Source organism: Schistosoma haematobium, chromosome 4 (genome assembly GCF_000699445.3).
Source record: "Schistosoma haematobium chromosome 4, whole genome shotgun sequence".
NCBI classification, from domain to species: Eukaryota; Metazoa; Platyhelminthes; class Trematoda; order Strigeidida; family Schistosomatidae; genus Schistosoma; species Schistosoma haematobium.
Window position 1 is genome coordinate 18386868 of NC_067199.1, and position 25626 is coordinate 18412493.

At 31.7% G+C, this 25626-nt stretch overlaps 1 protein-coding gene across 1 annotated transcript in view; it reads right to left on the reverse strand.

Annotated features, from left to right (window-relative positions):
* Positions 1 to 579: 579 nt before the first annotated feature.
* Positions 580 to 25626, reverse strand: part of RILPL1_2 (RILP-like protein 1) — a 45567-nt gene continuing 20520 nt past the window's right edge. Inside the window, exons 8-11 of the mRNA XM_051215872.1 lie at positions 24737 to 24829; positions 23330 to 23411; positions 17883 to 20550; positions 580 to 1145 (exon numbers count right to left, since the gene is read on the reverse strand). Coding sequence (XP_051066416.1) covers positions 23378 to 23411; positions 24737 to 24829 — 127 coding nt within the window. The 3' untranslated portion in view covers positions 580 to 1145; positions 17883 to 20550; positions 23330 to 23377. The remainder of the gene's footprint in view (positions 1146 to 17882; positions 20551 to 23329; positions 23412 to 24736; positions 24830 to 25626) is intronic.

A 25626-nucleotide genomic window follows, 5' to 3' on the forward strand; every position in this document is an offset into this window, starting at 1 on the left:
TTCTAAGTTGGTCTCCTATTGGTCAACTTATCCATAAATATTGATTATAACGATCACATACCTTAGCATAAAACTGCTCTATTCATAAATATATACATGATTAATTTGTATTTAGAACTCTAAATGAAGTATAAAATTTAACGTTTTAAAGATCTCGTTTTATGCTTATTTATTTGAGAATATTGAATTGAAGTATAATATAGAATAATGGAAACTGGTTTTATTTTGATAAGGAGATGAAATTTTGAAAAAAAGAAACTAGTCTACTGAGTAATTACAATTACTTGTTATCATTTTTTTCATCTGGTTACTATTGTTGCCTTTTGTAAAAGGATATATAAGTTTAAACAGACTGTTGATCAGGGTTGATGTAAACTTTTATGATTAGAACACTACATTATGTATTTCCACTTTGTTGATTGTAATTCATAGTAGTTTTTATAGAGGTGTAAATTATATGTCCGTTCTTAATATGATTATTTCCAAAAACAAAATACACAAAAATATAATATTTAAGTTTTGTGGAATTTCGCTCATTTTAGTTAATTAAATTATCCTCTCTTAGAGAGATACTTCATTGTCGCGTTAATTCACTGTTTGAACCATATTTACACCACTATTAACATAGTAAACAGACTACTTATCTGTACGTGACGTATATATGGATGAGAAGTTTAAAGTTGATTTTCCTTTAGTATTCAAATTGATAGGGGGTTATGGAGACCTTCATAAATCTCAATAGTAATTAATCATCTACTCTCTAATGACTGACCTTGAGTGGCAATTAAGGAGTTCCAATGAGAAGCTGTGACCAGTAAAGTTCGATTCAGTCGAATGTCGAACAGTTATCCATCAAGTACTTTGGGAAATGATTGCACTATTCCATGAATGAAGTTAAACATATTAGCCATGGCATGCCGGCTCAGAGCTTGCTTCTGAATTCGATCCCTGGTGGCGTGGTTATGGATGTGCACTTTTTGAAGTCCCATTCTAGAGAGAAATGGGTATCTACTGCTTCCTGGTGTCCACTGGCCATTTAACTAGGTTCATTCTTCGATTTAATCACTTTTATTTGATCTCCGTATGCTACGCCTTCCATATAAAAGTAATACGTTTGTCCTTACTAATCTTTATTTCAGAGCATACTAAAAAGTTGTTTGTTGCAAAAAAGTATAAACTTTGGTTTAATTTAAATTGGTATATAGTGTGCTGTACGATACATTGATTGATTTACCAAACAAATGTTTATATCTCTGGTTGTGGGATACAAATAACTACTAAATCTCGTTGGTCACACATCTATTATGATTTAGCCAGGCTACTCAATGAGGTTGAAATATATTGCTCAGCATGAGAAATGCTGCTATTAGATGTGTGGTATTATGAAGAAATCGTAAATCGGTTGATGAATGTATTAAATGGTTGGAACGTGTGATATGAGTGTTTAGCCAATCCAAATTGCGGTGCACAATACAAGTTTATGTAGGAGTAACCGTGAAGAAAGCTAAGGGTAACCAGATAAATAAGTAGCACCGATCCATGAATTCTTTAAACAGGCTGGGATTCTGTTATCCCGGTTGTGACCACCATGATAATTACTTTCTTTTGTTGAACACCACGAACCGTATGTCTCATGTGTTCTATTGACAAGAATGCAATAATGCTTCATTTTTATCTTAATGTCAAACCTTGAAATTATCCTATACTTCTCAATCCTCGAATTCATTTGTTATTTTCATACTATATTTTTATGTCTATCTATCCACCACCCTCTCGGGAATAATTTGTGAGTGACCAATTGTAAAACAAGAATCAGTATAAGGAGAAAACGACTAGTCGATAGCTAATTAATTTGATGAAAAATTCATTTAAAAATGAAAATTATTAATTTCAGACTGTTTTTCTAATGATTTTTCCATGTAAAATACCAAGATGAACTGTTGATTGTCACTTAACTTTAAACTCCAAGTAACACGTTGCTCCGTTAAATGTTGGTTTGCTTTGTATAATTGTTTTAGCACAACAATATCGAAGAAACAATGATTTGCAAGTCATATTGAAATGAGTGACTTTGATGTTTTAAACATTTCGATTGACTACGAAAATATTTTCGTATTTCTCTTTTTTATATATCATGCAACGTAGCAACTGCTTGGTTTTCGAATAATCACTTTGATTATCAGAAGGGGTTTGTGGAGATTTTAGAAATTTCACAGATTGAAATCATGAGTCAGTTGAAGCTAGACCACTTTGATTATTATTAATCCTCTTTCTTCCGATTACTCAATTTTAATTTATAATTGTTATGTCATTATATAATTACTACGCAAAGTATCCACTCGATAACTATTATTTGATTATTGTAAATCATATATATGAAATTTCTTCGCTCGATAATTATCTAAAGGGTAATGTTGTGTAATGTTTATTACCAATTAACCAAGCAAATGTTGGCTAATTTAATCCGAATAAGTAATATCCTATAATTACTTAGTTTTAAGCGATATCAAGTCATGTGTCCCTTGGTGTCAAGTGATTTATGAGTAAACAAAAATAAATAACAGAGATTGTGTCATAATCACATTTACAAGGAAATTTATGAACCCCTGTAGACGAAGATGGTATGAATGGTTGAATAAATGGAAATAGTAAGCGCTGGTGGCTAATTTTATGTGAATCAATGTATATATCTTTAATATGTATTAATTATATAATTGATTTATAGTATTTTGATATTGATCAAAATTTCCTACGCAACAACTTATTCTATATATTTTTGTGTTCGTAAATTTTTATTAATTCTTCATAGACCTGTTGCTCAGGCTGCACAATGAAGGTACTAATTATTTGTAGATGATGATTTTTGGTGAGTTGTGAACTTGAGTTGCAAGCACATGATGATGCGAGTTTCAAGTCCACTATTATGTAAAGTACGTGGTCGGATTTTCAGTGTTCTGATTGGTATTTAGAGGGACAGGGTAATACATTGTGTGGACTAATGGAATATTGATAATCTGAGTAACTTCGCTGTATGTGTCATAATTAGCGTGGGCTTGATAAAGAACACTGAATTTTTGTTTAATATGTCACAACTTTGTTTCAGGGACTGAATATGCTACGAATATTATTGTTTTAAAAAAAAACGACTTGAATATTGCTAAACTATAAAACACTTATTCGAAATCATATACTGAAAGACTTTTTATTTGTATACTTTATCTCAGTTTCCATTGTGCTTTGAAGTGTCGCAGGGTGTTACAAGTCACAACTATATTCACCATTTACCTTCGTTTCATTGATAACTCAGTGAAATTCTTGATATAATTGTAAACAGGAGAAAATCTTTGGAAAACTTCGATTGTAGTTAGGGGTCGGGTATTAGATGTTTATTTTGTCCTATATAGAATTCGGCATCTGGATTTACCTGCTAGCAGTGTTCATTTTTATTACCTCGGTGAATAAAAAAATAGTGTTTGGAGAGAAAGATACTAGATTACTATGTGAACATTAACACTAGAATACAGGTACATGTATAGCTAACTAGAAACTCACATTATGAATTAGAGTAATAGCTCCAACACAACTTTGCTATAACTTTAGAATAAATGAAATTACTGGGACAATCCAATTTTGATGCAAATATGTCAACAGGGACTGATCAAATTCAATCCCTAACAAAAACAATAAAAAATATAAGGGTTTTTGTGGAGACTGTAGTAATTTCAATAGTTGAAATCATGAGTCAATTGAAGCTAGACCACCATGGAAAACCTGAAAGCACTGGACAGTCGTTTCTTCCTATTGTGGGACTCTTCAGCAGTGCGCATTCACGACCCCGTCACAAAGGATTCGAACCCAGTACTTATCAGTCTCGCGCGCGAGCGCTTAATTAATAGACCACTGAGCCGGTCGGCATCCAACGGTGTTAACGTCTAACTTCAACTAATCCACGAAATTGAGTGACTTTTACAAAGAAAAACAAACAGTTCTTGTTAAATAAAGAAGATTGCGAATTCCAAGTTAGTCAAAATCTTTCCGTTTAAGGTGTATTGCAAAATAAAAACCCATTTAAAATGGGTTATTTGTTAAACCATCAAAGTTGTGTAACATTTGTATACTGAAAAATATTTTTTTTTAATAGCTGAAGTGAGAAATGGCATTGACCAAGCGAAATATAACATGCTGTAAAATTTTTATTCTGTTTTCTGATTGATATGCAAAATTAATTGAGAAATTGATAAAATAAACAGTAATTAATTAATAATGAACGATTGTGAATGATTTAAATCTTGATTATTTCACAACAATAGTTAACCAGTATTTAATTTTTAAGTAAAATTACGAGATCGATAAGTTCTGGGTTCGAATCTCGCGAGGAGGCATCGTGGATGCTCACTGCTGAGTCCCACAATAGGACGAAACGACAATCCAGTGCTTCCAGGTTTTCTATGATGATCTAACTTCAATTGACTCATGATCTGAACTATTAAAATTACTATAACCTCCACAAAACTCCTTCTAATAAAATTACTTGACATTTAGTTTTTTGGAAAGAGTTGAAACTAACCAAAGTTTAAACTCTACATTATCTAGTGTACTTTGTATCTTTAATTAAAGCAATACATTTTAATCATCTATATCATAATTATATTGTATTACTGATATAAGTTTAACTATACGGATATATTCATATATAATTATTAAATTTTATAAAAGATTCTAACTTTACACTTAAATCAGTATTTATTTTGTTAAGAGAATCATTAAACCAGTTCATGTTATCAATCTTATCTTATATTCACTATTTTCTAATTTATTTTCTCGCTTTAATGAAAACTTATTATAAAAAAGTTGTTTGTATATTTACAGTTATACATGTTATGCTTGTTATTTACTACTGATTATTATCCATCCCTGTATATTTTAACATATTACTGTTACAAACATAAGCCAGTATTAAAACAAGATAAATTATTTTAAATGGGATTTGTTTTAATTATGTTGAAGTGTAGAAGGAAGTTAATCATTATAACTATAAGTAATCATGATATATTCATGCATATGCTTAATTTGTAATCTGAGTGTGAATTGGAGACCATGATATATGATTATTCACTAAAAAATTTTAATAAATATCCTTATAAATAAATAGGCTTATTAACAGTTTTCATTAGATGTGGATAATATATATATTTGGAAAAAAATCAAGAATAAAGTGAACTTAGACAAGTGTTTGATTCTATTGTATGAATAATTAGCACCATTCAGCCAAAGTAACATGGAGATTTTGAGTCTGAAACATTTGGAATTAAGAGATAAAATGAGAAATCAGCCTTTAACGTCTAGTTGAATTTCTTTTTTACTGAAAACACTAAATAATAGATTGCGTTAATGAGATCAAGTTCAAATTGAAATATCTGTTAATCAATCAGTAATTATTGGCCATTATTTTTCTGCTGAATGATTTATATGAGTTATTATGCTTTGTGAAATTAAACTGGACATGCGTACATTATCCTTAACTGTTTCGTCAGTATCAGTTTTCGTACATGTTGCGTTTTTGACCTCAGTATTATGAAAAAAAATACTGTAATATAATCTTTGACATTGTTTTCTGACTAAAGTGCCACTAAATTCCTTAAATTGACTTTGATTTTCATCGTTTCTTGGAGTTAAACAGAAATAGGTTGTTGGTAGCAAACTTCCTATTTTGAAAATACTTCACATTTTGTACTAACTGGAATTCAAGGTTTGTGACCAGATTGGTACTGTTAATTTACTGAGTAATATTTCATTGATTCACATTTAAAATGTCAGAAATTTGCAAAAGTGGGATACCACATGGTTTTCTAGATTTGACTAGGTAAAGTCAATTATTCATGCAAACTATCTTTCAATTTTCATTCAATTCGTATTTCTAAAATAACCTAGTCAAATAACTCAGATAAAGCTGATAAAATAGTAAGTTAATTATATACCGTAAATGTTTATTTCAGTACATCATATATTTTAAAGATGGTCACATTGAAAGTAAATATGTGTTATTTTACTGAAATCACAGGGAATAATCATGAGTGATAACTTCATATAAATTTCTTGATGAATCTGTCATAGACAATTTAATTATCATATCATTTTTTAGAAGGAGTGCATTAAGTGGTTTTCATTCAAGAATTCTCACTTTGATTTAGTACTACTCACGTGTTGTTTGGTTTAATTTTGATCAGATGACAAAAATCTGCCCATCATTTGTGTTCAAGGCTGAGGCACGATACTATACGTTTCTGACCAGACCGCTTTTGCTTAACCTCGACACACTACTAACTACTTATAAAAGTAATATATTCGTCTTATTCAATATTTAAATGAAAGCTGTCAACTCGTATATAATCGACACTAAACATGTAAGGGTACTTTCAAGAGTAAATATCTAACACTATCCGAATTGCTTGTTTCAAGAACTCTTTCCTAATATATAGTTATTCTCATTATTAAGGCTGAAATTATATATATTTACATATTCAAAAAATAATTACGGAATCTATACCACTTTACCTTCATGATCAGGCTAACAAAAAGAGAGAACATACAGAAAAATCAACAGATATTATTTAAACAGATTTCGTTCATGAATTGCTTTAAACAGACTTTCGTAACAAAGTTATGACTAATCTAAAGAATATGACCGACGAGAAAGATGTAATTGAAGATGACATCATGTTTGACTACAGAATAGATGTGACATAGTGAGGCAATTGAGTTTAACTCAAATACTTTTCAGTTGTCGCTTACCGTAGAAAGTCGTTGTTGTCATATCTAAGTGAAGATTAAATTACAGGCAGCTTCTGATAACTATTAATGGACTAATATTGTATATACGTTCCTATTGTATAATTGTTCAGTAACTAGATTATGTATATCTATATTACTCGTATTCTGAGCTTCATTTTGACCTATAATTTATTATTATACGATTTACTGTTCTTAAATCGTGTTCAGTTTATTGATTATAGTCTCCCATGTTCACAGCCACTATTTGGCTTGATCTTGTATGAATGTTATTTGTTATTTTATGGTGTGATATGGTGTGTTTGGCTGGTACATACACCAATTATGTTTGAAATTAATGATTCGCACATTGGAAGCTGTTATTCTTATTCTGTACTCAATTGGACGAGCTAGGCGAGCAAAGGACTAATAAGGACGCTAGGCTGATCAGACCGATCGAACGTCATTGGTTTAGCACAGTTGTAAGATTGAATAATTCGTATTTCGATTGGTGAATAAATCACGTGATAATAAGCGGGGTTTAAAGTCAAACCGTTATGCTTTTAACAAAACTAGTGGACTTAACACCATTTAAGATTTAGTATTTTCATGATAAGAAGGCTTTGTATCAGGAATGATCATGGAGTCCTTTTCTTAACCTGATAATCTACTTATTTTCGAAACCAAATGTACAGTTTTAAAACCTATTATACCGGTACATTATTGGTTTTAATCATTAACTAAGATTTTTCTATTCATAATATGTGTTTTTAACTGACAGTTGTTTGAGTGGACGAAAATATTGATAAATATATATTGTTAACTAACTCATAATCAATTGATTGGCCTTTGTTTACATACTTGAAAGTTTTACATTCCATAACATGAACACAATTGAAAGTATTGTCATAATATGATTTGCAAAATATTGTACAGTATTTGAAAAGCCTGTATCAGTATAGGGTTGTGGAGATTGTTAAAGTTCGTCGAGATTATGAACTGAACAACGTTAGATTATCATTGAAAGCTTAAAAGAACTACACGGAGGTTTCTTTCTGGTATGAGACTTTCCACTGGTGTAACTCTATGACCTGAGGATCCTTTGTCTTCGTTCTTGAGTGAACCTTTAACTTCTAGGTCGCTGGGCCGGCATCCAATGGTTTTAATGTCGAACTTCATTTGTTACACAACATTGTGGGGGGGGCCGTCTCAAGCACGAGATTAACTGTGTTAGAGTAGCGTATGGACACCGTTGGAGAGTCCTTTACCAAGAGTAAACAGTCGTCCAGTACCTTCAGGTTTTCAATGGTGGTCTTATGTAGATCGTTTCATGATTTCAGTGAAACATTTATGTGTTAAGCAGTCACTTGGGAAATCTGGATGTTTTCAAATAGATTATGTGTACAGAAATGTGAATTTACGTCTTTCTAGTCGTTTAATGACTGTGCGAATTCAGCTTTCTCAACAGGGTTATCGCTATATAACGAAATACAACAACTAACTTTGATTTATTCAGTTGATTTTGTAGAGATTTCGTAAATCTGAAATATATCTGCAAGAGAATGGATGAAATCCTCGGGGTGATAGACATTTATTTTATACTATTGTGAGACCGTTTAGTACTACATCTATACGTATCAGACGAAATCGAAGACAGCACATGCAGATTCCTAGGTTAGAATTGCATTTGTAACTTATTATATATAAAGTCAACGATTTCTTATGATCAGATTTCAACTCGGTAGCTTGGATAACCAAAAGAAGTAATAATTAAATAAAATAACTTCAGTCTGTAAGAAATAAATAGAAAACTAAAATAAACGCAAAAACGGATTAGGTAAGTGGTTTATTGCAATAATAAGTGAAAGCTACTTTAATATTGATTAAGTAATATAGCGTAGAACAAAAAAATAACCCATAGTTTCATGAAGTCAGATTTTAATATACGTTATAATTGAATCAACAATTACTTTGCTGCCTTCAGCCTAACATGTATTCTGTTTGATTATAAAATACTGAATAATAATTCCGTCAATAACAGTGGTGTATAACATGAGTTCAGATGAAGTATTTTGAAACTTCAAAGATCCAAATAGAGTTGGTGAGTATGAAAATGTAAAAACACATACCATACAGAAATTCTTGTCATTAACTTTTAGTCGTCTGAAATCTGGTACTGAGATGGTGGAGAAGATTTGTAGCTCAAGTGGATGATTTTGATGGGGCTTTGTTCTCTGAGCTCGATGGTTTTGTCGTGGAGTTTTCATCGTTCTTCTGAACGATATCATCAGCACAAACTTCAGGTAGAAGACTTCATCGTTCTTTTGAACGAAGAGAGCTCCACAGCCGAACCATCTGGTACACTACATCATGTTGTCCATTAATTTAATCGAAACGCATGTTAAACAAGTAGATTCTAGATGATAAACAAATTTAAGTTTACAACAGTATTTAATTTACAGTGGTCGATTTAGTGTCATACACAGTTGATTTTCAATAACGCCTATATTTGTTGTGATGAGTGTAACTCTTTTCAAAAGTAAATGAACACCGGTTGACCAAGAACTAAAATGGGTGTTGATGGTTATTTTATCCACTTGACACATAATAAGATTTCAACTAAACATGATAAAAACATACCGAGAAAACTATTTTTAACAAAAAACCCAGCCAATTTGTATTTCCCTTCAAGTAAAAACGTATTTTTTAAAAAAGTAACAAGAATATAATAACATATGGAAAAAGAACTGGCTAAAAAACACTTTAATTTATAGATTTATATTATTGAAGCTTGTAAAGAGTTTCTTTCACTTGTGAGAAATTTCTAACAAAGCAACTTATAATACTTACGAGTAACACTAACTTTATTGCAAACAAAAGTGAATGAATTACCATTTGCATTCAAATAAAGAAAACCGATAGATGATCAGAAAATCAACCGAAAATATAATACTCAGGAGCAATAAAATGTCACATTAAATATTATTCATTTTGCAACATTTTGCAAGCTCTAAGGATCTCATGTTTGTATGTTTTGTTTAACACTTACTTTGTTCGACTAATTATTTAACTTAATGTTGTTCAATTTGATAATTATTGAACAAGATGATTAAAAACATTTACTGAACTCAATCAACGTTGTAGTTCTTAATGTAAATCGTTGTTCATTAGGCATTGATTTTCAAAAAGGACTAATCATGTTATCTAACATCTAATTTGTATCTAAGTATAGTTTAACAAAATAAAAGTTTTCACAAATTGAAATCATGAGTCAGTTGAAGCTAGACCACCATTGAAAACCTGGAAGCACTGAACGGCCGTTTCGTCCTAGTATGGGACTCCTCAGCAGTGCGCATCCACGATCCCGCACCACGCGGGGCTCGAACCCAGGACCTGATGGCTTCGCGCGCGAGCACTTAACCATTAGACCACTGAGCCGGCATCCAACGGTGTTAATGTCTAACTTCAACCATTATTTCAATCTGTGAAAACTTCTAAAAATCTCCACAAACCCCTTCTGAAATTAAAAGTTTGTCGATAAAAATGATTTACCAGTTAATATGGCCTTGTTTCAATGCTATAGAGTTGAAACACATAGAAATACGCTTCAAACAAGAAGCATTACTATTAAGTGGAAGTTGATAGTAGACATTTGGTATCCCTTTCAGAGATATGAGTAACTAAATGATACTGTGGTGAACGAAAACACAGGCGGGGACAACCTAATATATTCGAATACAAAATCACAGAACGTCTTATTAAATTTGAGAGCCATACAGTAAATACTTCACTTGCAAAACATCAGTCAATTGTCTCAGACTACATTCTTTCTTTGTTTCCACACCAATCATTCTCTTTTCTTTGATCTTCTTAAACTTCTGACTCCAGGCATTTCACTTTGGATTGATGATACATACTACTTATATCTGCCGACATCAGTAGCGTACACCACAATATTATCTAAAGAGTATCCGTTGAAGTTGTCATGAACAAGTTATGTAATAATCACTTACAAATCAGCCTTCACACTTATATGTCCGTATTTTCTTGGACAATGTAACCGAGTAATCAAGTAATCTAACCACAAATTACTAAGTTTTTTTATGAAAATTAATTGCATATGTCAGTAACTATTATTTAAAACCATTCCTTAATTAAAACATAAGTAAGGGACTAAACAAGTGTTTTAATTACAGCATTAGTCTTTTGATCACCAGTGATTGACCTAGAGATTAACTCCCGAAGTTTTGGTGAAATTCAGTTGAGTTCAGCCTTGTCAGTAGTGAATTATTACACCTGAGGTGGCCCTTTCACATGCAAAGCGAGCGAGAGCCATAACAAAGCAATTTTGATACGTATGGAAGATGGCTGGGAAGCCAACTCTATTTTAATTAAGCGTTACTCAGTATTTATAGGCAGACAAAATAAACTACAGACATGTGATGAATCACGGGATATGAAGTGTACACACATATACGCTCATGAGAAAACAGTCAAGGCTAATAAGCGAATAATTAACAAGGTCAAAATATGGCTCAAGTCAAATGAATAAAATAGGATGTCCGGATGTTAGAATAAGGTATATGGGCTTGCCACCATCACTGACACTACATAGCCCCCTTGTAGAAAATAGCACATTTAAAAAATGTCTGTTTTCGAAAATAACACTGAAGTGATATGTAGCTAACGTTAACAATAAGTAGCCAAAAAAATTGTACAACACTCGATAAAGTACAGTAGTGTCACATGAGGGGTGAGTATATTATATGAAAATGTCATGCTTATGCAAAAGAATACATGAATATCGCAAAGGCTCGGACAAAAATGAAAATGTTAGCATGTGAATATGAGCAAATTAATGAGCGTACAAAAAAAATTAACATCTACTAATTCTATGACCGTCTGAACGATAAAATAACATGTTTGTATGAGTGATTCAAAGTATCGTGAAAACAGTAATAAATTGTTTGTAGGTATAACAGCGAAATAAATCGTCAAAATGGCTAGAGTAGAATATGACAGAAATTGGTCTGTGATGCTGACAAAATAGTGAAATATGCGAAATATATGTTCTGTTGAGCCGCAGCAGAATAAATCGCATTGACTAGTGATGAGTGAATTCGAATTTAAATGCGTAGGATGATAATAGGAAAGTCGTGAAATGATATCTGCATCGACGGGTGATATTCGTTGCTGTACTGCAATTGATAATAATCATAAAATTTGAAGTCAGTGGACGTTGTCGTCTGCGTTATGACAGATGCATTGAGTTATCATTAAATATGTATTAGTAGAAGAATGACCAGAGGAACAGAATAGTGACTGAGTAGACGAGGTACGTAGAGTCGTATTCCTTTTTGGTCATGAAGCCTAGAGTGGTTTGAGGGAGATGCGCTCGATCTCGTTTGTTACAAAACCGTACCAAGGCATGACAAAAATACCAATACATATGATTAGTGATGGCGACGTATGAGACTGACTTGGATGTGACGAACAAGAGTGTATCTTTGAGAGGCTAGCTGTAAACTCTATGTTCTGATATACCGAGCGATGGGTATAGAATAGAATAGTAGTTGCAGTACTCGAATAGCGTTTTCCAGTGATAAGTGATGCAGAATGTAGTTATGTACGTGGAAGAATAGATAAAATGAGCGTAATGGTTACTAGTCAGCTAGTTAGAAGCATCCACAGACATAATAGGAGGTGATTTCGAAATGAAAAATGTATGTTGTGATAACATTAATTGCTGACCTCGACTAAATGAATGAATGCAATATTAGATCAAAATGACATGAAAAATTGGAACGAACTCACTTAAAGTAGGAAAATTTTACGTTTTTGAATAGTAAAAATATTCCAATGAGTTCTCACAAAGTGGAGTGGAATTTTCATAAAATGATAATTTGTTCGGTGAGTGATATGATTGCGAAAATGTCATAATTTAATGACAGCACGAACAAGATTAATAATTCCACATTCGGTCATGATATTGATAATAATGTAATAATAAGCATATAATGATAATTTGAATCGTAATGGAACAATCCGAAAAATGTATCAATGAGGATAATTGACATGAGGACAAAGTATCGATAAGATAATACGACTTGAGCATGTCCATGTCATGTTGCACAGGCTGTGCTGATTGCGTCGGATTGGAGATTGCGCCGGCTTCGCTGAATATGTTCGTCGAACGTATAGAGTGCAGAAGTGCCTTCATCAACGTAGCTTGCTGCGTTGCGTTCGTCGTCGGCGGGCTTACCAATGAGGTGGCTCGTTGATCTGACTCCAAGATCGTATAAATGTTTGCTATCGCTTATTCTCGTTTATCATCGTCGACTTAAATCGCGTTAGCCAATAACCGAATTAAATAAGTCAATTAACGAGAATGGCCATTGAATACATATATTTTGTATGTAAAGTGAATGCGATAGAACAAAGCGAAATGACGCGCAGGGAAGATGGCTTGCCATAATAACTGACACTACACACCTTTATGCAAGTGAAAAATGTCAAGCTATATTGCAATCGAGTTGAAAATTAAAATTTGTATAGGTGCGTTTCAACTTCACAATCTAAAGGCAAAGTCTTCATTATGAAAACTGAATGTTCTCGATCTGATCCTTAGCAAGGTTATGAGTACTGACTGCTAAGAGATTTCAGTTAAGATTAAAACAATTGTTTTCGATGATCCCTATATTGATGAAAAAAACCAACTTTAGATAATTTTTTTCTCAGAATAAGATATGCATTAATAAAAAAATTCATTGGAAAGAATTTGGAAAGTTAATTTAAAGCAGAGAACATTATTTCAAACCGATAGGTATTCACGATGTACTGTTTAGTAGTTAATTATAAATGATTTTCTAACATTACTTTCTATGAAAAATTACATAAGTTTGGTACTTTTGAACTATATAAGGATGAATAATATAAAAAGATAATCAAAATGGTTGGTTCAAAAGATAATAATGTAAAGAAACATATGAGAAGTGTATCTTAAATCCAGAAATCTCTATCTTGTTCAACTGGGTAAAAGATTGTCTTTTGAAGATTGCTTCTACCATGAACTTACATTTTTCATTCATTTTTGCATGAAATTCTGTTCTTTGGTTATAATCATAATGACAGGCATAAAAAGAAATGTATAGGTATTGTATGAATGAATACGTCTGAAGTCTTGATTGTGGTTGAGTTGTTTATATGCTTATTTGTTTCAAATAGAAACTGTTTCCTAGGCATTAGTTTGTTTCTTGATATAAAAATTTAAAACTCGTGATCAATGTTTACGTAAGATCAGTATTTATTATTAGTTTGTTATGTATGATAAGGAATAAAATATTAAGTGCTACTTAATTATCGCTTTTGTTTTCAAGTTAAATGAGTATGAGCAAACTGGAAAAATCTGCCCGATTAAAACTCAAACAGATTTCAATGTTGTAAGTAGTACAATTCAGACAAAAAGTTGAAACTCATAAGTAGTCTACACTGAAGCATCGTACAAAATTAGATATTGTATTATTATTGTAGCGTTGTAAAAGATTGTACAAAGGAAACTGATCATACTAGTTAGTTTATGGAGGATTTCATATGACAAATTATTTATACTTCAATATTTTTTAAGTAAAACTGCATATACTATGATAGTTTTTTTATTCAAAAGCCTTATAGTAATGAGGTTATCAGCATATCCGTACATAAATATTAATTGTTATAGTTTTGTTATATAATTCAAGATGGTAAGTTCATTTGATACATTTGAACTGAACTGAACCAACGAACCATTCATCATAAATATAGGTCATTTCCACTGAATGCTCAAATGTGTACTTAAATTTTAATAGAAATAAGGACCGGGTTGAGAATTGGAAGCAGACATCAAAAGAATGAGTAGTAACTGGGATAGAGTTCGATGGAGAATCCTGGTGGGCGGCTTATGCTTCTCCACGACAGGTAACAGGTGTAGGTAAGTAAAGATCGAGCTACGAGTTTTTGGCAATCTCTAAAAAGATTATATTAAGTAAGAACGTATAAATGTCGAGTTTTAGAATTTACCAAAACCCTTGATTATCAAAATATATCTTGTGGATTTCCCACTTTCTCCGATATCTACAAAGACAGATTGAAACTATCTGGCGTGTCTCCATTCGGATCAATTAATGGAAAATATAAATCTTAATTGTAGTCGCAAATGCATAACTTCGTACGAAGGGTTATTTAAATATGAAAATAAAAGCGAGTAAAGAGTAACACAAAACTTAGGTAGCTACTTTTAGTGAATTAGTTAGTATATTTATAATGAGTGTTTGTTTAACAATTCTTTAATATATTTCTATACAGTCTATAAGTGTTGAAGTCATGGTGTCTTATTAAAGTGAATCAGTTCTTTCTATTGCAGAAAGAAGCGTGAATGTGCTGGAAGCACAAGGAAACCTGAATGAACTGAAAGTGTTATGACTTCTGGCTTGTCGATTCTCACAAACAGAACATGACTTATACAATCTCAGTATTGTGCCAAACCAATGACGCATTGACTGCTACGAACAGCCTGTAATCCTTATTGACACTTCGTGCCTAGCTTCGCCTTTTGAGTCCAAAACACCAATATCAGCTTCCACTATATGAATTGTGTTTCAGACATACTTGATTTATATACAAGTAAACCAAACCGCATCAAGCCATAAAATAAAAAATAATGATTATACATGATCAAGTACAAAAGTGGCTGTGAATGTGAGAGACTGTAACGAATAAATTGTGAATAAACTAAGACTAGTAAATCTTATGATAGTTGTCAATGGGTCAAATTAAAGCTTATGATAAAAGGAATATAAATATATATATAATCTAGTTACTTAACAGTTATACAAAAAGAATATGTATATAATATTAGTCTATTAATGGTTTCCGGAAGTTATCAGTACTTTATTTTCTTCGGATATAACAAGAAGTACGAGATGATGCATAAAAACAAAGTTTTCAAACTCTTTTGTTCCCTGTTGATCGCGTGATTCAACTTCAAAATACAACCCTTTGTGTCATCACTTTGAGTTGTTCATTTACTAGTGCTCATCAGTTGCTTTTCGTGTGTTGTTCAGGTCTTTCCTGAGCCCTGATGAACCACCACAGCACAGGTTACCAGTCATCATTGAAAACCACATTTTCAATCATCCATTATTAAGATAACTTTTACAGCTCATTAGATCTAATAGACTATGTGTTACTCATTTTTTGTACCAAAAATGTTCATGTTGTGTACTCTCTGAGAAACATTATTTGTGATGCGTCATAGTCTCATATTTTACGCATATAGTCACGTGAGTTCTATGTCTAAAATACTCATCATTGTTTCTGGTGTTCTGCTTAGTGGTTTGGATACATATTGTATTGTGTGGCAAATCGATCACATGAGAAATATAGTAATTCAATTAATGAACTTGTTATTACAGGTACAGTGGAAAATCTATCATAGTTGTTGATATACATGAAAAGAAATTAAATTGTTGGTAAAGGTGTACAAAAATATATAACTATGTATTCAGCGAGAAGAAAGGATACTTTGCAAAAGTAGAGAACAAACCAGTAGAATATTTCCTTTACTAAACACAATAATATTTAAAAAACGGGAATAAATTGACTCGATAATAAATATAATTATGTGATATTCAAATGTATAGACATAGGCATTTTGGCGTTTCGTGACTCAATCTAAGTCACTTCTTCAGGGTAACTAATTAAATTGACTTCGTTTTCTAAAATTCTACAACAGAGATTCATTCACAAAAATCGAAAATTATTTCAGCAATTATTTCAGCCGTCCAGTGCTTCCAGGTTTTCAATGGTGGTCTAGCTTCAACTGACTCATGATTTCAATCTGTGAAAATAATCAATCAACAAAACTCGGTTGATTAGCTCCTAATTTATGTTAATCAATCCTATATTTAGCCATCTATTTGCGAATTATTGTTTATTTTGTGTAAGACGATGCAGAGTATACTATTAGATTACAAAAAAGCGAAATGTAAAAAATCGACTAATGATTATACTCTAAACGCAATACAGTGAAGAAATATGTCAATAAATAGATCACTATTTCAAATGATTTAAAATATGAAAATAATTTTGAAAACTTTAAAACATCGATATGTAGACCATTGATTTAACACACTTGCCAAATACCAAACACAGTGAGATGCCAATGTTATCTTATTAACCAATTGATAAAACGTGGAAAACCAGAAATCTGAATTTTTGTTTCATAAAACACGTTCTATTATGTAACATGAATAAGTTCTTTTCGAAATCTAAAGCTAATAGACTCTATCTCGTGAGTTAACGTCTTTTTTAAGAAAAATAATTTAACCCATCTGATCTACTAAATACAAATACTGATTTAATTGGTTTGTAGCAATATTGTTTCTGTTAGTGATAGTGCAGATTTAAACGGAATTACTTGGAGTGGGTTTTAAACCTACAAATTAGCGATTAAAAGTCAAGTAAGTTTCATTTGAAGACATACAAACCTTATACTTATCATTGGGGTAAACATATACTTGGATATTGATTTTACCAGAAAGACTTTGAGAGTCTTACGAACGAGTATTGACTTTTTTAGCACCGAATTTACAATAACTCGGAATACAACTAGAAGTTTGATAAAATATTTCACCGTTAGATATTTCATCATATTAAAGATGAAAATTAAGATCCTGTTTGATCAGTTTACATCCATACCATTAACATAAAGTATTAAATTGTAACGAAGAAATGCGAACGTTTGTTGATAGAAATTCATGCAATCGGTAACCTTTACTAAATTAAACAAAACGAAAACATAGTATTTGTACAATATGGTGAATTCATTGTATTTCGTTGCCCTCTCAAAAGTAATGTACAAGCCATTAAGTTAAACTGATTCAAATTTTCAACAGAATGCTTAAAAATGAATTATCAACCAATAACAAATAAGTTGTTAGAAATTTGAGTGAAGTTAAGGATCAACCGTTTAAAAGTGATGTTCCATAATTGCTTAAGATGATAATTCTAGAATATTATTACATGACAAAACAAAACATCTTGAAATTTTAAAGGAAGAACCTGTAGGTTCAACTCACTAGACTGTGATCACAATTAACTGAAGAAAAGTCAAAATCTTTCATTCGCTTGTGTTACCAAGGTCAGGTTTGAACCTTTTAACTGCTGTCTTTTGAATTCAGTGCATCTGCTTTTTGGCCTGTATCTAGTTGGGGGAGGATCTATATCACCTGTAAAAATGGTTTTATACTGCTTAAAAAACGAAAACGTTTAGTATTAAGATCAGTGGAATAAAATTGTTAATGTACAGCTAGATTTCTATATCTTAGAAGTAACAATATTTAAAATTACCTAGAACATAAGCTTCGATGGCAGATTTTAAAACTAAGTTGGATCAGCAATGTAAACGTTCAGTTTGAACAGGCATAAACCCGATTTTCCAATAAATTTCACTTCGGATACTAACTGAACAGTTCAAGATGTTTTTCTACAAATGTAGATTATAGCTCAGTTATACTATTATTTATTTTATTGTAACACATAGATGTTGGTACAAGGGGGCACCAAATACATATGCGCCACACTAAGCTCATTTGATTTGTGTGAGGGTTGTGATATTGCCCGGGTGTCCAAACCGAACTAGGTGGTTTTCTTAAGGGCCTACACCCAGAGCCTTCGACCTAAATTTCTGATCCACAAGGCAGTGAAGCATCGTAAGGAGATGCAGTCCCATGGTAGTCGGTGACCAACGATTGGCTCATACGCCATTTGTCCCTTCAGGATCCTGGAGCCCATGTACACCATTGGTTTGGAGTCAGGGTTTTTCAACTCCTCTAGGTGGACTCTCCATGTCCACCAACACGGTTAAAGCACCAGAAATTCGGTTTTCGTTCTCTCAGTCCCGTAAAAAACACCTTCGCCACGAGAAGGCAGTGAGTAGAACTTTCTTGGCAGAGGCTATATACGCGTGGTGATGCTAGAGCATTTCGAAAGGGAGAGTGGACTCTCCCCACTCTCGACCGCACCAGGGTATTTTGGGGCAGTTATACTGATGTTCAAGTATCGGCTTAATTGTATATTACTGTAAGGGGGTCTTTTATTTATTCATTAATAGTTAGTAATTAATTGTTAATGAAGAGACGGGCATAATTAAAAAAAAACAGTTTGGTAAATTGTAGTTAAATGTCATCTTTGCTTGGTATTTTGAAAATTATTCATGTTTACTATTGATTTTTTTCTGATAACCATGTACACAGACTTTGCTATCAGTCAATTTATCAACCGATCCTAAAATGTAGCTAAGGTAAAATGATCAATTATATATTATCATGATAAATACTACTTAAACATATGCCAAAATTGTGATATTAGGTTGTCTGATAAATAATAACTAAGTTTGTATTTTATCATATTGATGTGAAAAATAATGGTGTTCATTTCATTTCTAATATTCCTTTTCCGTTTTTGTCAACAACAAAAAAATAGGGAAGCGTTTAATGTTTCATTCAATCGTGAACACTAACAATATAATATGCAGGGATACTATAACAACAATTGAATCTTGCCTTTAAATGATATAAAGTCACAATAAAACATTGATTAATAAGTGAGGTTTCTCTCATTGAAATAATCAAGATTACATACAATTGATTATATTGCAAGAGTTTCAGTCATTTATCCTTTCTAGTGATACAATCGTACACAGATACACAGACAATAAATTAAATATTGCAGATAAATGTGTACATGAATTTAAACATTATTAAAATTAAACAAACATAATTCAGTATTAATTTCATAAATTTAATATATAAACAATAAAGTGAGAAAAACATGATAGTGTATCATCTAATTAATTAAAATAAAGGATATAAATAAAACAGTAAATCGATGCAACACAACTCAATATGGCGAATTAAATATTAACGTGATAAATGAATCGCAGTTCGATGGAGAATGCTGGTTGGCAGCCTGTGCTCTTCCAAGAGGAGTAACAGGTGTAACTGAGTGATAAATGAATAACTGAAGATGAAAATGACGCAAAAGATTAAGAATTAAAATGATTAAACAGAGACAACAATGAACAATTGAAGATTCATGAAGGAAAATAGCCTATAATTACTAAATTTGTTAAGGGATATACAAATTTTATAATGAAATAGGATATAAAGTGGACAGTGAGCGCTGGAATGAAGAGAAGGACAAAAGCAATAAAAGTGAAGTCGATCTGATGATGAAAGACAGCAAATAAGGAAAATAATTACGCTTTGTTTATAGTTATTTCAGTTTATAAAAGAAATGTATTACAGAAATGGAATGATTTTTCTGAAATCAAATTCACATATGGAATATAGTAAAATAATTGTAAACATTATCAATATGAAATTAACACCAACGGAAAAACATCACAGTTGACATAGAAACAATTAGTTATGATAAAATACAACAAGTTTACCGTAAATAATCATTAAAAAAAATCAAAATAATCATTGCCATTTGAATTCATTTCAACAATACATTTGTAAGAAGTATTAATAGCAATAGTACGTTTTATAAATGCAGTAAACATGAAATAGATCATTTTAAAACTGGAAAAAAAACATAAGTTGGAAACAGTAAAATCTGAAGAACATTTTTTTCAAACCACAATTTTCTTCTCTTTAATTGAGAGATTTTTGAAAATTCCTTTAAGAAGAACCCAAGAGATTATGTATGGCCGATTTTAGTATCATTGAAGTAGATAATTACCTGAAGAAAACAAGAAAATTGAATATCGGAAAAATCTGTTGAACAATTCAATAAGAAATCTAATCAATCAATTAAAAAATTGCTAAAAATTAATGAGCCAAACATTTATGATTGAAATCAAGAATCTATCAATTATAGGCCACCACTGAAAACCTGGAAGCACTGGATGGTCATTTAGTTCTAGAATGGGGGACTCCTCAACAGTACGCATCAACAAACCCGCACACGGTAGGAGTCCTATACTAGGACGAAACAGCTGTCCAGTGCTTCCAGGTTTTCAGTGGTGGCCTAACATTGATCGATTCGTGATTTCAATCAAAACTCAATCTCCACAACCCTACATTGATAACTAGACAATCGTTCAGCATTAAGGTTGTATACTTGTTCATACATGAGATTCTTTACTTTTTAAAATTATACACTTATAAAGCTGAATATGACAATTTATTTATGAATCGCTTTATAAGTCAGTCATCTGTGAGTGTATACAATAGTGCAAGAAAAGCATGATCCATTATCTTTGAAACAAAACTTAGAAACTACGTGATAAATTTATTTTCGTTTTTTCTAACTATTCATTTATAATATTCAGTGAAATTTATGTTTGAGGATTTTAACAGTAAAACCAATTAATGGATTCAATGTCCAGGTTACGACTAATGAATTTGATTACATCTTAAATGATTTACCCACATGATATGAAAATGATTGAAAATAAAGAAGTACGCTACCCTTTTATCAGGAAGGCAACTATATTGAAGTAATGATAAATTGGTATAAGCGGTAAGTCAGCAGTTATACCACTTAGATTTTAGTCAGACTCGGACATTCTTTGATAATACCTTGAATTTAGACCGCCAGATAATATCGCTGACCATTAGTAAGAGAAAAATGTACTTCACAGGTGAATAAACTCCTCTGTATTAGGTAAAATCAGTTAGATTATCTCAAGAGTATGTAGCGGTTCATATTGCTACATTTCACATCAGAATAATTAGTGAAAATATCAGATTTGGTGGATCAGTTATGACGAATAGAGAATTCAAAATAAAGTTTTAAAAATGAGGAATAATACATGTTGACCATTTAGACAAAAATATAATGAATATATTTATTTTGCTGAGATCACATTTTAGTCATACAAAGTATTCAACTATAAATGTCGATTTGTTTAGCGAACCTCAAACAAGAAATCTGTTTAACAACTCTGAAGGGCTCAACTGAACGGTCAATATTATTACTAGGCAAGAATATTTAAAATATTATGAAGACTGAAGTGGTTAGTATTGAAGACAAGTTAGTCATAAAACCTGATCATGCGACTAAGAATTGTTTCGCATTGATTATCTTGCCTGACTTGTCAGATTTGTCATGGAACACTCTATCCTGGTTAACATCACTTTATGTTAGATGGATGAAGGAATTTTTTAAAATTCATTTATTTGACTCAATAACCTCCACATCAACAAAGAGCCTTGTCATACACCAATAACAAGCAACAAATATCAAACTGCTGAATACAGTAGTATTCCCAAACCCTTTAGTATAGGATATAAAATTTTCGGTATATGAACAAGTCATCGCTCGGATGATAAAGAAAAAGGTTATTTGCTGAACAGGTTTTTATGAAAGCTTTTTTTGACCGACATGAAGATCCAAATTCAACACTCCACTTCTGAATAATGAAGGCTACAATTTTTTCGAGGACCAAACACACTTGATCATCAGTTGCAATATGGATAAATCAGTTTTTAGGAAATATTTTGATGTAGATAAAAATGAAATAAAGTACTGTTTATTTACCAGATTTCTATATGAGTGAAATATAATTATGGAGTGTACAAATGACAAACAAACTAATTATTTGTTTTGATTTTACGTTATACCTTGCGAAAACGTCACATGCATGTAAGAATGAATATAAACAAACTTGATGTCTCAGTAATTACGTGTCACGTGAATGAAGTTCCAGGCATATTTGCTAGCATTCAACAACTGATGTAGTACGGATAGCAGTAAATAATTGTAAAAAAGCGGAGGAATCAATAAAATACACAAATGACTTAGTTTATTATAATTTGCGTTTATAAAGAATTAAGAACAATGTACGAGCAACGGTGGTTTAGGGGTTAAGACACTTTCGACAATTAATAACTAGATTATGGGGTCGAAACCAGTCCAAATTTATTCAGTTAGGAATCCCAGGTAGTATCACTGGTGGTCGATAGACGAGTATATGAACGATGTGGTTAATCACAGAGTTATATTATATTATTATTCTCAATTTATAACTTTGTATGCTTATATGCTACACTTCTGATTAACAACCTTTTTGATATGCTGGACAACTCCTACAGTCACACACTGACTCGAAGGAAGTATGGGAGACGGATTCTTAGTAAGCTAACTATACAAATCTTACATGTTGCCGTCAGTGTGACAAGCAATGGATATGTAATAGACGTAAACATTAGGAGTGCGACTTCGACATTAAGCTTTCTATACTGGTGTGCCTTTACCTTATACATAGGTCGCTTTGTCAAGTGTGGAATAGTCACAGTTTTTTAATGTAAATCAGTTGCTGAAACAGAATTATATACTAGATTTCGAGCAATTAGCTATTAGCACGAGGACCTGAATAACTAGCCGATTACTTAAACTAGGTTTTAGTTAAAAACCTAGGTGTTTTAATCATTCTGCCAGTGACGTTTTACACAAATTTAATAAATGAACACAAAGGCAAATAGATATGAGTAGAAAAAATTACTTGGTAGCTTACCATAAACATGTGTATATAATTCTGCATAAATATATATAATTGGAGGAGTTATTGACTTAATTTCGATAAAAGACTTTCGAAACTAAAACCAGGAAAACAAAAAGGAATCAAAACACGAGGGTTAAAAGCAAGGCAGATTTAAATTATTAAATCATCTGGGCAAAACAAACTTCTGCCGATTAGTTGACTAATGAGCGATTCAATGAAAGCAGTTTTCGGTAGGAATTCACGGTTTTCAATAGTTTTTCAGAAATTCATCTTACAGATAAAAACAGACCAGGGTTAGGATAAAAGGTTTACCTTTACAAGAACGGTTTTCTTCTACAGTATCGCATTGATAGTACCATCATCAACTATCCTCCTTCATCAGAAATCAAAAACATCAACAACACTAGAACGGTTACAGTTAGAGGAGTACCCATGTGACTAGTCCATGTGATTATATGCTTAACATCAATCTTACTCTCTCGGTGGTCTTAGGTCATGGGCACAAATAATCATTCGGTGGGAATTATAGTTTCATGAACACAACGAATCCCATCAACTTTCATAGGTCATGACATGTATGAACAACAGATTGATTACTGTTGTCTGTCACAATTCATTAAAACTACTATAAATATAATAAAAATAGTACAATTGTAATGTATTATTATATTGTTTTGATTAATAAAAATCTACCTAACACTCAGTTTATTTAAATTTATCAAGTCAAACCTCGGTTATGATACCAAATATAAACATCGTTATGGAAAATGTGTTTTACATAAACATTAGACCAATTAATACATCATCATAATAAGCTGTTCTAACAAGAAAAATTCATCAATACAATCCATACTCATAGTGCTAATAAAAATAATATTCATCAGTGACCACTGCTTGTTGAAGGTCATACATTCTAACATGTATCATTAATACTAATACATTCATTCAATAGCTTAGGTAATAAAACAACCAATAATTGTATGTTGCATGAAAATATAGTTATAACAATATTAGGTTGAAATGACGTATTAATCAATATACATTATGTAATGAGTAAATGACTTCTGACAAAAAAAGCAGAATTAAAGAGTTATTTAAACACATAATTCAACAAGACGTCCTTACAAAAAATAAAAGGTAGTTGACCAACCAACGAAAGACAGGGAAGTATTCAATTGGTTATTTAGATAAAGAGACTGGATATCGACTGAGTGTTTTCACTTCTATATCGAAGGAGAATAGGGATATACTATTTCTTAGTGGGTTAACTTCTCTGATATATAAATATCATTGTTATTATGAAGGTTACTGGAAATAATTCTAGAGTTTTAAAATGCGATTTGCATTCATCTCTACTGCAGGCAGTCGGTTGCCTCCCATAGAAAAATAATAGATACAAAGCAATATAGTAAAACGTACAATTTTTTGACGCCTAGATTTGGTCTGAAAGTTCCATAGAGTTTTTCATCCGGTTCACGATTAATAGGACCTTGTACAGGAGGATCTTCATCCCTTGTAAACAAAAAGTTGAAAATATCATCAGTCACACAAATATTTTTGTAGTAGTAATACTCATAGTAAACAACATGCGGAATTAAATGATTCAAAAAGTTCTTATTAATACCAATGTGTCATAAGAAAGTTGAGTACATTAACAGAGTAATCAGTTAGGTGTTAGATAAGTAAGTATGGTTAGATATAATAATCCAGCTTGAAGTATTTGTGTTCCATTTTAACAAACATATGTGCTTATCAAGTAAAAATTTACTAATACTTATATTTAGTTTCTAGGTGATTTTCACCACGCATCGATGTCATCAGGTGAACAATAGAAAATCAAGGTGTATTGGAAACCAGTCTCAGCCTCCTCAGCAGTGCACACCCACAATTCTACCTGAACAGAATAGAAACCTAAGACTCAAAAAGTTCTAAATTCAATATCAAACTAGGTTCATTTCTAAGAAGTCCCCAAAAATGTCTCAACATGATTTTGAAGCATCCCTCAACTGATGTCAGTTCGTAACGAAAGTTAACTCGAAGATACAAAAACATTTTCTTAGAAAAGTATGTTCACCTATATCGTTACTCGTAAATATATCGGTAATAATTGAATAATAAAAACGAATGATACTAAGAATAGTATTGCATCGGTAAATAGTTGTGCGTTATGTATAATTCATCCATCAAATGTTGCATAAATCATGTGAATAACTATGAAATTAAATTCATGTATTATAGTATATCAATGATGATTATTATTGCTCAATTAGATAATATCACCTATGAAAATATACAGTATTTGATAAATG